We start from the raw sequence: 15,005 nt of genomic DNA on the forward strand, positions 1-15,005 counted from the left end.
CTGCCTACAAATAAGGTCTAAACAATTCTGATTCATTTCTCCCACTTCATCTGCAAAATGACTGCTCCTTCCCTTGTGCTGGGAAAGCAATGACAGCTACTGCCAATTCCCTTCTGTCAACTCCCTCTTTAGCAATGGTGTTTAAAACAACCCTTTCCTACCTGTGGCTTATCCTGCCTTTAAAATGGCTTGTTTATTTTGCAGCAATGAATTTATATAAGAAGAAGAGAGACCGCCAATTCCATGTGGGGAATGCAGAGAGACAGGCAGGGAGAAGATGAGAAGGTGGTCTGTTGATGCTTCCTCTCACACACTACCAGGTAGTCTACGTAGTTTGAATGTTGCTCTAGACAAGTATACAAGTTGTTACAGCCTCATTTGATGGGCTGGATCCAGACTGAATTCCCCATTAGAATTCATACCTCTTCCCTCTCATTGTGGCCTGCTGATATCCATGGACTGCTGATCCTGCAGGATGGGGGACCCCAAGAAATGACATGCAGCAGGAAGGCGGGGGGGGGGGGGGAATCTGTAGAAGGTGCCAATTTAGTCTGGAGCCAATCCAAAGTATTGCTGCCAATGCTGCTTCTGGTACAGCAATCTGAGGATACTAAGCCTTGCGCAGGGACCTGCACCCACTATTTTTTTTACTCTAGGAGATTTCTAGGAACAGGATGATGAGATAGGTATGGGAAGCACTTCTGTGAGGCAGTGGTGATTTCATCTGGGCAAATCTCCTTATAGATACTGAAGTCTGGGCAGGATCAGAGGCACAGGCCAAAGGGTGGTTCGCAGCCTGCGCTTTTGGATCACCCAGCTATTGAGCCAATCCAAGACATACTGTTGTTTTGTTTGTTTCTGTATTTTTCCTTGTACTGGTGCAAGTTGCTTTGAGTCGCTCTGGGGAGAAAGCACAAGAAACCAAGACAAGAGGCAGCCAGAGAGGGGACAGTGAAGAGACATGCAGACAGTCTGCAGGGTTGTATGTTGTATGGTACAGTCTGCAGGGTTGTACATTGTATGTTACAGGATGGTGCACAGGGAGTAAATCTCCCACCATCACACACACTCTATAAGGGAACCAATGCAGAAATCTAACTATCAGAAATCTTTCTTCCACATGTCCTATACAGAGAAAACACCTAAGCTAAGCAGGAAATCACGGTCTGGACTCCGGTCAACCAGTATGAGGACCAATCACTACCACTATTTGCTGATATTAAGCAATAACATTGGAAAATAGGAAGGATGGAACTTCTACCTTAATTGCGTGCTCCTGCTCCTGCATGGCAGGTGGTAGGACTGGATGGCCCTAGTGGTCTCTTCCAATTGTATGATTCTATGATTTACTTACAAGGCTGCCCTGAAGTGGCGCTTGCTGTTGAGTAAACTGGACTAGATAAAGCTTTGTAGTTAGCGCAATGTTCAACAACGATCTGGGAGACTCCAATCTGCCATGGAAGCTGGTCGGGCGAGTTTGTCCCAGTCACTTACTCTCAGCCTAACTTACCTCACAGTGCTGTTGAAAGCATAAAATGGAGAAGAGAAAGATGTAAACTGCTTCCTCCCATTTGGAAGGAAGGGGGGGGGGGGTTATAAATAAAAAAAATCACTTCCTTTGAAGGGCAGATAACATGTCCGTTGTCTTTCTTAACTTAAAAGAGGCAATTGAAACTCTTTTAAAAGTGTGTGACATAGTGCTCAACACTGCACATCCTGCCACTGGGATTAAATGTGCAAGAAAAAAAAGTTTCACATTTGTGGCACAAATCAACTGGAGAACTTGACTGCAGAATGCAGAATACTCTTTCTTTTTTCTGTACTAATACCAAAAACTGGGGGGGGGGGGGGACCTAATTCCACCATTTGTGATAAATTTGTAAATGAGAAATGATGAATAAAAGGCTACTTAGCAGCTGGTAAAAACAGTAATCTGTTAGAGCGAGGTTCAATTCTTACAGAGCATAAGATGTGAAAATGCTTTTGGACTCCGACTCAGAATGACTTTGGGTATGCATAAATCATAATACAGGAAACACAGGGGAGTTATTATTTCTATATTTGTGAACCTGCCCACAGGGAGAATAGTGATAAGTGTGAACATAGGAAGCACAGTTCATTTACACTTCCTTTATTCATGCATATCATCATCATCATCCAAAGCCACGCTGGGAATCACTTTCCATTGGTTCAGAGGTGAAACTGGGTCAATGCACGCAACCAATGAGCTGCAGCCTCTCCTCTGTCGATTAAACTTGCTGCATACTTGAAAGAGAACCACCACCCAAGTATCTGTTTTAAATAACACATATTTTTTCTAAAGCTGTGCTCCCAGATGAGATCCGGAATATCAACAGGATGTGCAAACTGGTGGTTCAGAAATTCAGCTAAGGCTGTAACTATTCTGACTTTGAGTCTAGCATTCTATCTCAACAATAGAGAGCAAGCAGGAGCCATTCATTTGTTCTTGTGGCTCCACAACTACAAGCGCTTTCTGCCTCTCATTTTCACACGATTAATGACAGTTAAAGAAAAAATGGCACAGGGCAGCACTCTTCAGCAAGGAAAATTGTACCAGCCTCTTAGCACAAAAGAACCATGAAAACATAATAGTTATCACTCATACCAAATCCTATTAACTGTGAGTACTGTAGCTGGCCCTAGAAAGTTGGCTCTCCACCAAAACAGAATGATTCACTTGTGGGAAACCAGCAAGACTATTAGTCAAGCACAGCCTGAAGAGTGGTTGCTGCAGGTCTATTCATGGAAAATGGCGGACGTTAGTATCAAAGGGATGGTGCTGTTATTGTGTCACATATGAGAAACACAAGGCGAATTGGGATCTGGTAAGGTGCAACTTTGATGAATTATGAAACTGGGCAAAGTTCTAACCCCTTAACTCATGAATGTGACCATTTTTTTCCTGCAAGTCAGACAAATTCTAAGTCTCTGTTTCATGATACTCTAGTATAGGGGTGGCCAACCTATGGTGCTCCAGATGTTCATGGATTACAACTGTAGTCCATGAACATCTGGAGCACCATAGGTTGGCCACCCCTGCTCTAGCAGTTGACTACATGATATTTCCTCACTGACATTGGTCTAATAACTCTTCAGAAAATTTCCTGCAGGGTTTTTGGGGGGGAGATGGAGGTCAAGACTGTTAAAGGTAACAACCAGAGGCGTAGCTGGGCCAAACTGCACCCGGTGTGCAGTCTATATTTTCCGCCCCCCCCCCCCGGCCCCCTGTGGCATCCCCCCAGGAGCCCCCCTTCCCCCACTTACCTTAGTTCCTTTCCTTTTCCTAGAACTTTTTCAAGCTGAAAAAAAGGCCTATTCACAGTTCAGGCTTAAAAACGGCCTGATGGGAACTATACTTCCCAGGAGACCTTGTGAGCCCCAAGGTCTCCTGGGAACTGTAGTTCCTCAAGCCGTTTTTAGCCTGTACTGTGAACAAGCCTTTTTTTCAGCCTGAAAAAGTTCTAGGAAAAGGAAAGGAACTAAGGTAAGTGTGGGAAGGGGTGTGGGGGGGTGCCGCAAGGGGGTCGGGGGAAGGGCCTGGGGAAGGGATCGGGGGAATTTTGCACCCCCCACGTGACCCAAAACCATGCTTCTGTTGCGTGGAGCACCCCCCCATCCCCTGGTAGCCCCGCCTCTGGTAACAACCCATTTCGGCACCTGTTCTGCTCAACAGAATTGCAAGACATCTACAACATAACTGGCAAAACATGCACATTAGCAGTGTAAAATTTATATATGTTAAGATACATTATTTAAAAATGCTTGGTTTTCAGATTTCACTTATGGATGAATTGCTTTATGAAGCTAAGTATTGGCTCTGTATCGTACATGATGCAAAAATGAGTTTCTCATTTAGTCTGCTAACAGGTAATCAGCCATAATACTATTGATATGACATGCCTAAGGAAAAAGACTATTCATGCGCACACATTGCCTGTCCATCAATCAATACAGTTCTTCACAAATCTATGCACTCCACTTAAATTCTGTGAAAAGTAAGCGGGAAGGAAATACATGGGAACTTACAGCAATCTGCTGTTTTTTAGAAGAGAAATCTCACACAGAAACAAAATGTATAAAGCCAGTACTGACAAAAAATATGTATCTATAAGACTGCTGTGTATGTTTTAATGCTTCCAAGGAAGGCTGTTTTAATTTTCAACAAAAATTGTTATCGTGATGATTAGCATGACATGAGAATCAATGAGGTGCAGTGGTTCAGAGGGAAATCTGGGTTCAGACTCCCACTCGATCAATAAAGCCCTCAGGGTGACTTTGGACCAGTCACACAGACTACCTCACAGGGTTGCTGGACAGATAACTGGGAAGGGAGAACTCTCCATGCCACTCTGAGTTCTTTGGATGAAGATGAATTAAACAGATGACTTTGGATGAAGACTTTGGATGAAGATGAATTAAACAGATAAAAACGTCTGATTAGGTTCCATGGGAAGAATGTTCGGATTCCCTTGTGTAAAAGAGTAAGGGTCCTAACACAAATGATTCCCATCAGACATGTCCCCTTTCAAATTAGATGTTTAACTGCCCTTTTGTCATTACTCTCACAGTTATTTGTGAAAGGTAGAGCCACACGAACTTTAAACAACCAGGGGGCAAATCTGGTTTGCCTAATGAATCTTGACCAAAAAAACCTCCCCCAAAACCTGCAGGAAATCCTGAGGAGAATTTTCAGCTCAAGGTCAGTTCAGCTACAGATTACATAAATCTACTGAGGAAAAAGTAGTCTGCAGACACTAGAATTAAAATCTGACTATGCTGTTCTAGTTCACCCAATGGTCTATAAATAGCTGTGTCTGAAATATGTTCCCCAGAAGTGCTTTTTTGCTTGAACAGTATTTTGGTTCATACACCAACAAATGAATGTATGATGAAATGCATTACCAAATCTATTTTTTTACCTAAGTTACTGAAGCCAGTGTGCAATTAATATTCTGAAGAAGCTGCTAATTAGAAACTGTAACAACGAAAATTGGTTACAAACCTTAGTTCTCCCTATTTATCCCTAGCATATTCTTCTGAAAAATGTTCTGTTAAAATACTTGGCAGGCAAGCAGCTTTAAGAACAAGTGATAGAACAGACTTCAGCTAATTAGCAGAATATCCATGTTGAGATAATATATTATAATAATATAATAATATATAAAGAGCATTGCCCCAGTTCTTCCTCATAACTGTTTGGGTAACTCGTAATTGTCTGGGTCTTATACATTCCAGCACTCTTACCTACCGGTACCTTATTGCTAAAATTGCCTTGTTATGGAGCTAAATGTTCTATTCTGTTTAATAACCAAAGTGAACTCTTTATTGTTTACTTAGTGGCTTTAATTAATTAATTGATACATAATATTTACTCTTGTTGTAATGCTTTTATTGCGACATTGTTTTTATCTTGTGACCCACCTTGAGCTGGTCTATCCAGAGGAGAGGTGGTATGCATGTTTTCGTAAACCAATTAATTGAATTATTTACCTTCTGACGTTGCTGAATGTTGTTCATGGTGTCTGGCTGAAACTCCAACTTGTCACTACGGCAGAGCTTCCAGTATAAAATGATGATGATAAGGAGTACCACGGCCACAGGGACTGCAACACCAACAATAATCCATAGATTGTTTTGAGATTCTGGAGGTGATTCTTTAATCCTTTCCACAGCTGCAAATTTTGAAATGGGATAGGGGGAATCAGAATTTCATTTGCAGTTCCATTATGAATGTGTCAACATTCTAATGCTATATACTCATCAGCTCTCACTAAAGCATACACGTAAGAAGCAGCAGTGGAGTCAAAGTTAAGACTGACAACTCCTGGCCTTGAAGATGGCTCTTATCCCTTTATTGGCTGAACTGTAGGGAAAATGACTGGTCCATGTATCAACTGAATTCTAGGTATATCTGATGCTTGACTGCATGGCAGACTTGCAGATTATCTGCTTTGTTCATGCAGTGTACCATGTTTCCTACCAGCAGAGAAAACAAGATCCACAGGCAACCCAGACTCTGGAGTCTGGCATATGGTGCTCTTACATTAACAAATTGGGTAGGAGTTTGGCTGGGAGCCCCATGCAAACCATTTAAAGCTTCCTGAAGGAAGTGGAAAATAAAAGGGAAAGAGCATTTTCTGATTTTAAAAAGTAACACAATTGCACATGACCTTAAGAAATTTATGCTGTCTGATGGATTTGATATATCCTGCCGCCTAAAGCAATTTTAATATGGAGATAACTCAACTCGGTGTCACTGTGTATTGCTTCTCCTTCTTTTCATAGTCATTGAAAAACACCAAGTAAATTCTAAAATACAGTTGATAAGTTGCAGTGAACAAAAAGGTCAGAATTGGAAACCTATGAATAATTGACTGATACAGAAAATGTCTTTTAAATTAAGGTAAAGAAGTTATATTTTTGCATTGTAACTGTTATGTTTTCTCAGAATCCCAGCTCTCCAGTAACTTTGTAATAGTAAGAGGGCTGGAGAAAAGGAAAACAAAGAAACAACCAAGCCGTGCATACCACTTAAAAAACAGTTTCTTAGTTATTTTTATTCAGGGCCCCCCCCCCCCCCCCCCGCTGGTTCCTTCAAGTCTATAATCCTCTCGTAAAAAGGCAAGTGAATGCTGGATAGCACCCCAGTCCAAGTACTGTCCTTTTTTAAAAAGTTGTTTTTTTAAAAAAAGAAGTTTGTAGGTCTGTAAAAGGGGTACTGTCACAATTCATATAACTCTATTTATTTATCTATGGTGGACTTGCCCAGTTGTTAAAAAATACCAGAATAATGTGCATAAAGAGCCTGAAGATGTTTTGCAATGTACATTTAATTGTATTGTTGAGGGCTTCTGCGACTTGAATCAACTAGATGTTGTGGGTTTTACGGGCTGTGTGGCCATGGTCTGATAGTTTTTGCTCCTAACATTTCACCCACATGCCAGTCACAGATGCTGGCCAAACATTAGGAGCTAAAACTACCAGACCTCAGCCACACAGCCTAGAAAACCCAGATCAGCCAGTACATTTAATTACTCACCAATTATCTGTTTACTGAACGACTGCCCCATTTGTATGAATTTGCCTAAAAATCTATTATCTCAATTGGTTATTACAGCAAGAATGGCACTGTACAGAAATGGAGGACTAGTTGGTACTTATCTTTAAGACTGTGGTTAAACAAAGCATGGTTCACGTGGACAATGAACAAAATATCATTGCATAGATATGTGGACTTTGAAAAGTTGGTCTGCTGCTAAATATGCAGATCCTTGGAAATTATTTGCATTGTACTGGAACAATTACAGAGGCTATCAGCACGTGCAGCAACAGATATTGGAATTTGTAGGAGAAAACTGTGTTGTTTATTTAGAGTTTGGGACTGTCAACTCAATGCATGTTCCATGGGAATGTCATGGGAATGTTCCATGGGAATGTCAACTCAATGCATGGCAGCTGTAAAAAAGGCAAACTCTATGCTGGGGATCATTAGAAAAGGAATTGATAATAAAACTGCAAAGATTGTCATGTCCTTATATAAAGCAGTGGTGCGACCGCACTTGGAGTACTGTGTCCAGTTCTGGTCGCCGCATCTCAAAAAGGATATTGAGGAGATAGAAAAAGTGCAGAGAAGGGCAATAAGGATGATTGAGGGACTGGAGCACCTTCCCTATGAGGAGAGGCTGCAGCGTTTGGGACTCTTTAGTTTGGAGAGGAGGCGGCTGAGGGGGGATATGATTGAAGTCTACAAAATTATGCATGGGGTAGAAAATGTTGACAGAGAGAAATTTTTCTCTCTTTCTCACAATACTAGAACCAGGGGGCATTCATTGAAAATGCTGGGGGGAAGAATTAGAACAAATAAAAGGAAACACTTCTTCACGCAACATGTGATTGGTGTTTGGAATATGCTGCCACAGGAGGTGGTGATGGCCACTAACCTGGATAGCTTTAAAAGGGGCTTGGACAGATTTATGGAGGAGAAGTCGATTTATGGCTACCAATCTTGATCCTCCTTGATCTGAGATTGCAAATGCCTTAACAGACCAGGTGATCGGGAGCAACAGCCGCAGAAGGCCATTGCGTTCACATCCTACATGTGAGCTCCCAAAGGCACCTGGTGGGCCACTGCGAGTAGCAGAGAGCTGGACTAGATGGACTTTGGTCTGATCCAGCTGGCTTGTTCTGGACAGTCTGGTAATGCAAAATCTTCATTCAGATATATTGCAGTGATGGGGCTATCGGATACAGTTAGAGGACTACAGACTTTAATGTATGTCTAAAGTAAAGTTTATTTATAGTATGGTATGCAGTAAGCCTATAATTTTACTAGCGGGGCCCAGCCACGCGTTGCTGGGGCAATTGTCCTTCTCACCACAGTCCACAACCCACACAGATGTCCATGCAGGTCCAATGATCCGAAGCATAGCCTTTTGGGGTGGTCAAATGGAATCCATCTTTCCCTTTTCAATTCACATTGTTATATGGTGGTGTCTTTTTTTTTTAGTATAATGTAACCCTTTCCATTCCACAACGGAACTGTCCAGAGTGCGAATCCCGCTGTCCATGAGGCTGGTTGACATGCACAGTCCTGGCTTGGGTAAGGCAGAGCTGGGGTAAGGAGGCTATCCCAGTCAGGCAGCAGGAGGCAGGAGTGGTGAGGGCGCACAGATCGAGGGGCCAGCTCTCTGGGTTCTTAAAAGGGCCATTTGCAAAGCATAAGAAGCGAGGAGCCAGTAGTGTTGGTTACAGCCCCCCACCCAGCAGATTTTCTTAAGAAGAAAAAAAGGCAAACTCCAGCTCGCTTTTAGTAAAAGAGAGGCTGCTTGATGAATATGGGTGGAGGAAGTGGGTAAGTGGTGGTTGGATGTGAGGGGAGGGCAGGAGTGAGGTGTGTGTGAGGGATGAGCTGGATGTGTATGAGAGTATGTGTGTTGTGTGGTAGTAGTGGGTGAGGCACAGAGAGTGAAAGTTACTCATGCGTGGTGAGGGGGGGGAACCCCACCTGACGACTCACATGGCAAAGTGTGTATGTGTTTCACTTCCACTCGTATTATCTATCAGTATTACCTATTTACTGTTTTCACTGCTCATCTCTGCCCACCTGCACGAACATTCTAAGCCCTCATACCAACCCCTCAGGCCACAGACATGCTGCACGGACATTCTAAGGGTGACAGTTAAACACAGCCAGCTTCATGGCCTGGTGTGCCAGGAAAAAGACGTTTTACCTGGCTCAGGTATGGACTTTCAGCCATTTGAAGGCCATCCGATTACCTGCCCAGAACAGGGAGGAACGTCATGTGAAAATTTGGGGGCGATCCGTCCAGCCGTTTCGGAATTAGGGTGTGACTAACAAAGTCACTGTTAGTTTTTTATATATATGGATAGCTGTAATTTATAGAGATAGAAATAAAACTTTTTTAAAAGTCCTTGTTAAATCAAACTTTGTTGGTACGGATTATAGCCAAAGGACCAGCAATGCGAGGGGTTGTCGAAGGCTTTCACAGCCGGAATCACTGGGGTGTTGTGTGGTTTCCGGGCTTTATGGCCGTGTTCTAGCAGCATTTCTCCTGACGTGAGGGGTGTTGCATGGAGGGAGCAGAAAATCCTAGACCTGCTCTCTTTTTGTGGAGAAGCATATCCAAGAGGCTTTCTGTGCTCTCCCAGTAATTCTGATTGTTTTAAGAAAATATCTGAAGAGATTGACTGTTTGGCTCTGGAGCAGCATAAATCGAAGAAACTACAGTTGGAGAACAACTGAAGTCTACTGAAGTCAGTGTGTTCAGAATGGTCTAACTCAGTGGATCTCAACCTGGGGGTCGGGACTCTTTGGGGGTCAAACAACCCTTTCACGAGGTCGCCTAAGACTCTCTGCATCAGTGTTCTCCATCTGTAAAATGGATAAATGTTAGGGTTGAGGGTCACCACAACATGAAGAACTGTATGAAATGGTCGCGGCATTAGGAAGGTTGAGAACCACTGTCAATCACTATGTGGGAAAGGAACTGTCAATCACTATGTGGGAAGGAGATCATATGCAATATTTATTCTTGTATTATAATAATCTCCTCAATAAATGAGTAAATGCTTCAGATGAATGGCTCCCCATGCGGCTAGGGGATCACACTGTAAATCGTTGTTCGTATTCAATATTTTCTCAAAAATGCTGAATAAATCTTTTTATCAGAGTATTTCTTAACAGGACTCACGCTGTGCCACCGGGCCTCGGATGCGATATCCTAGGATGATAGCAGCTCTTTGGATATCCACTCTATTAATCAGATCAGATGTCTTCACAGCACTGAGTCTTTCACCATCCTGATCCTCCACGAAATAAACCAGCATGACTGGGTTGTCAATGTCCTCTATTTGGGAAATATTCACAATCTGGAAAGAGACACAAATAATGAGTCAGATTAAAAGTCCTGTATTTAAGGTGCTCAGGAGGGACTCAAACTGGGCCTTCTACCAGTGAAGCTATAGGACCCCAAAGCTGAAGATAAAAGGCAGAAATCCTTTGGAGATTTTACAGAATTCTACCCTTGCCAAATTCTCCTTCTATACACCAAATGAGAAATAATGAGTTGAAATGCAAACATTCAAATACAAGGGAGCATGAAAGAAAGGTATCAACCGTGTCATAACAGAGTTCCAGCTATCATTTGTTGTTTGTGACTGCTCTGTCATTCTTGCTGACGTCACCTCGAAAAAGTCCAATAAACACCATGACTGAAAGTCTCGTTCAGTGTATCAGACAGACCTATAGTGACACCTCAAGCTAGACTTTAATTGGGCAAAAAATTCAATATGAAGACTCCCAGTCTTTTTTATAATAAGTAGTTCATGACTCCTCCACAAGATTAGCAGACGGTATATTGCACTATTCTGTGCAAAAGCAAGACTAGGAGCAGCTAACATATTACAGAAAGGAACTGTCAATCATTATAGGTTTAAGGACACCATTCACCTTGCTTTGCCAGTTCACTGCCCTTTGGGAATGCTTCACATCCATGACAGGCATATCATTTACTGTTTTAACTGGATTTCATTTCATCCATGCTGTGCATAGTAACATAATACACCAACCTCCAGGATCACCATGTATTTTGCCCTGCCTTTATAATAATGTTCCCTGCCATCTTTCATTTACATTCACGCACATACATTTCTGCCAAATTAGAACAGTTTATAAGTGGTGAACTACTGATGCACCATTTTATAAATCAACTACCAATTTATTTACAAATATATTTATTTATTTGGTCAAAGTAAGCCTCCAGGGCAGCCAACAGAAATCCGTACTACAAAAAAACACAACATTTAAAACCTTAACATCCCATTAAAATTACTTACGAATCTGTAACACGCAACTCAAGGGCAGAAAAACAAATTGCTCATCTCATTTAAAAAACCAGATTAAAACTGCAGCTACCTGCCTATCAGCTACCATTTCAAAATCCACAGTTAAGGTAACATATTACCAATCTAAAAGCCTGACTCAGAACAGCAAACCAATATGAGAACAAATTAATCACGACTGGAAACCAAAGGAGATGAAAAGATATAAATCTCATGAAGGTGGACTAAAAATTGCTCATAATTAACATCTGAAAAGTCACACACAGCAAGTATAAATTCAACAGCAATAATCTAGAATTTCACCAGCTGAGTCATGGTGAAGGTTAAGCATACATATCGAGGGACACTGTTTACTTTCTAATGCTTATCCCTAGCTGTTTGCACTTAGACAAACTGATCTGCCATGGCTTCGTTCCAAGAACTGTTTTCGGGTGCATCCACATGACTTTGTCCGGTATTTGTTCTGTTTCTATATTTTCTCCTTGCTTTGCTGTGACCTTAACCCAGCCTTGCTTGATACAATCATTTTGGAAAGATTGCAGCCAATGAGCCTTTTACACAAAATAAGGATAAGAAGGTGCATGTGCTTTCACATCCTGCCCAGGCCTGCGCCATTTTCCTTACCTCAGTCCGTATGGCAGCCATTTCCCCCCCCTTCACTAGAGGGTTTTTCCCACTTATTTCTTTGATCAGTATCAGCTATATTGGTATTATTATAATGTCCCGCTGCAACAATTTACTAGTTCCCAGCTTTCATTGAAAAGAAGAAATCAGTCTCTGACTGAAAAGTTACAAGGGGAAAGATACCAGCTGTGCATTTCTTCTCTGCAATCCAAGGGAAAAGAGACTTTTAAAGAAACGAAACGGGCATCCCATTCACGGTTTCAACAGGCAGTTGCAATGCTATAGCATTATAGCTATTACCTTTTTTTAAAAAAAAGTCTGAACAAACTCCACGGAAGGGGAAATGGCAGTCACAGAGGGTTGAGGTAGGACAAGTGAGGAGGAAACTTAGGCCCGTTTCGCACATGCAGAATAAAGCACTTTCAATCCACTTTCACAATTGTTTGCAAGTGGATTTTGCAATTCTGCAGAGCTACAAAGTACACTGAAAGTGGATTGAAAGTGTATTATTCTGCATGTGTGGAGGAGGCCTTGCATGTGATTACTCTGTCACAACTGTGAATTTTGCTGCATTTGCAGCAACTGTGGGAGCTACACAGAGAATCATCTCTGTGTGGAAGTAGCCTGTCATCCTTACCGCAAATGAAACATATTTTAAAATTTCCTTGTTTCAAATGTAGTTTGCTGTGTACATGACAGATGGTGTACATGACAGGAAGATCATCACTAAAACAAAAACTTAACACTGCTTATAAGATGATCTGAAGACACAGTCACTTTGCCTACCTTAGCATATCCAAGACTGGAAAAACACATCTGCTTGAGTTGTCAGAGCTACTACTGACCAGACGAACCTTAGTTTGTCATTGCCACAAAACCTGCTTGTTTTCTCCCCCCACCCCACTCCACCCCAATTGCACTATGCAGCACAACCTAGTTTCAGAAGCCTTCATCCAAACTCCAATTTGCCATGATTTTCACATGCAGGCATCTGGGCAAACTGTGTTTTTCCTTTCCCAGTCACAGGAACTCTAAAGCAGTTTAATCCACAATTAGAATTCCAGTCTGTAGAGAAGGAAGAAATCTGAGTTTGCCCCAGAGCTTGATTTGAACAGTACAGCAATTTGATTCAAGGTTTCCAAGAACTTCAATCCCGTGAGTGACGGGAGGAGAAACAGCATGCATAAGCAGAGGAACAAGCGAAGTTGATGCCTGAAAACCAACAGAGGTTTGCTTGAAATGTCTGAATGTGGGCTGAGACGAAGAAGAAGAAGAAGAAGGAGGAGGAGGAGGAGGAGGAGGAGGAGGAGGAGGAGGAAGAGGAGGAGGAGGAGGAGGAGGAGGAGAAGAAGAAGAAGAAGAAGAAGAAGAAGAGGAGGAGGAGGAGGAGGAGGAGTTTGGATTTATATCCCCCCTTTCAAAGGGGCTTACAATCTCCTTGCCCTTCCCCCCTCACAACAAACACCTTGTGAGGTGGGTGGGGCTGAGAGAACTCCGAAAAGCTGTGACTAGCCCAAGGTCACCCAGCTGGCGTGTGTGGGAGTGCACAGACTAATCTGAATTCCCCAGATAAGCCTCCATAGTTCAAGCAGCAGAGCAGGGAATCAAACCCGGTTCCTCCAGATTAGAATGAACCTGCTCTTAACCACTATACCACTGCTGCACCTTACTCAGGAACTTAAAATATTTTATTAGCCTTGAGCATAACTTTGTAATCAGGTCACTAGGAACTAGGAACATTTCATTTTATTTTATGATTTTACATTTTATGTTTTTATTACTATTGATTGTTTCCTGATTGCTTACTAGACCTATATGACAATCATTAAGTGCTGTACCTTATGATTCTTGACAAATGTATTTTCTTTTATGTACACTGAGAGCATATGCACCGGAGACAAATTCCTTGTGTGTCCAATCACACTTGGCCAATAAAGATTCTATTCTATTCTATTCTATTCTATTCTATTCTATTCTATTCTATTCTATTCTATTCTATTCTATTCTATTCTAGAAAAGCAGATCTTCTAGGTACACTTAACCGCAAGAAAAACACACCAAAAACAGGTATAAACTTTTGGGAAATAAATGTGGAATCTCTCATATAATCTATTAAGCCGCATATCCTTTTTAACCATCTCCTTCAGCCTATGTGCAAACATTCTCAGGATGCTATATTTTATTATATCTAACCGCAGCCTCTCATGTGTTAGAAAATCTTGTTTCTTTTACCATGCTTGGAGAATGAGGAGGAGTTGAGATTGACAGGGACATGGGAGAGAAAGCAAATTGAGAAGAGGAAAAAAAATTAATCTACCTGAAGCAATAACGAAAGAACAACAGAAAGTAAAACCCCTACTCAGTGCAATTATCTCAGATTCTCAAACCACGCAATGTTCACAGGAAAACAGACCTCCCGATTCTCATATAAAGGACTGTACTATGAGTCACCCCTCTTTCTGTTTTTTTTTAGTTTATTCCACTGGCAATTCCCCCCCCCCCCCAATGATTTAAAAAAACAAACGTGACGATTATGTCAGTAAAGTGTTGAATAACATAAAAGTTGTTTCCTAAAGTGCAAGTTACTTCCAAAAGCAGAAGGGAAGCAAATTTCATCGATTCCCTTACTCATTGCAACCTTGCTGAACTACCTCAGCAACACTGTGGGAAGCCAAGTGAAGGTCCACAGTGTGAGGGGAAATGGCTAACATCCTGTCTCCTTTCTTTTTGTTAGAAAATGATGTTTGGATTCAGCCCATACGAAGAATTACTGTTGTCCTACATTATAAACACACACGTTAATAGCGGCAGACCATGCAGCGCCTGATGCGTTACTGTTCATCGGTTTACATGGATGTATTTTATGGAGTTTATAAAGCCTACCCTTCTCAAAAAGATTCAAAATGGATGCACTCCATTGCCCACTCAAAGGTAACACTTTCAGACAATGGGGAGAGCTGAATCCTGAAGAATGTCCCTGCTAGCAACCTGCCGTCACA

At 41.9% G+C, this 15,005-nt stretch overlaps 1 protein-coding gene across 2 annotated transcripts in view; it reads right to left on the minus strand.

Moving 5' to 3' along the window:
* Positions 1–15,005, minus strand: part of KIAA1549 (KIAA1549 ortholog) — a 147,475-nt gene that overhangs the window by 34,615 nt on the left and 97,855 nt on the right. For both annotated transcript variants that reach the window (XM_048500175.1, XM_048500176.1), the window contains exons 9-10: positions 10,233–10,410; positions 5,512–5,693 (exon numbers count right to left, since the gene is read on the minus strand). In XM_048500175.1, the coding sequence (XP_048356132.1) occupies positions 5,512–5,693; positions 10,233–10,410 (360 nt within the window). The remainder of the gene's footprint in view (positions 1–5,511; positions 5,694–10,232; positions 10,411–15,005) is intronic.

Source organism: Sphaerodactylus townsendi, linkage group LG06 (genome assembly GCF_021028975.2).
Source record: "Sphaerodactylus townsendi isolate TG3544 linkage group LG06, MPM_Stown_v2.3, whole genome shotgun sequence".
Taxonomy (NCBI): domain Eukaryota; kingdom Metazoa; phylum Chordata; class Lepidosauria; order Squamata; family Sphaerodactylidae; genus Sphaerodactylus; species Sphaerodactylus townsendi.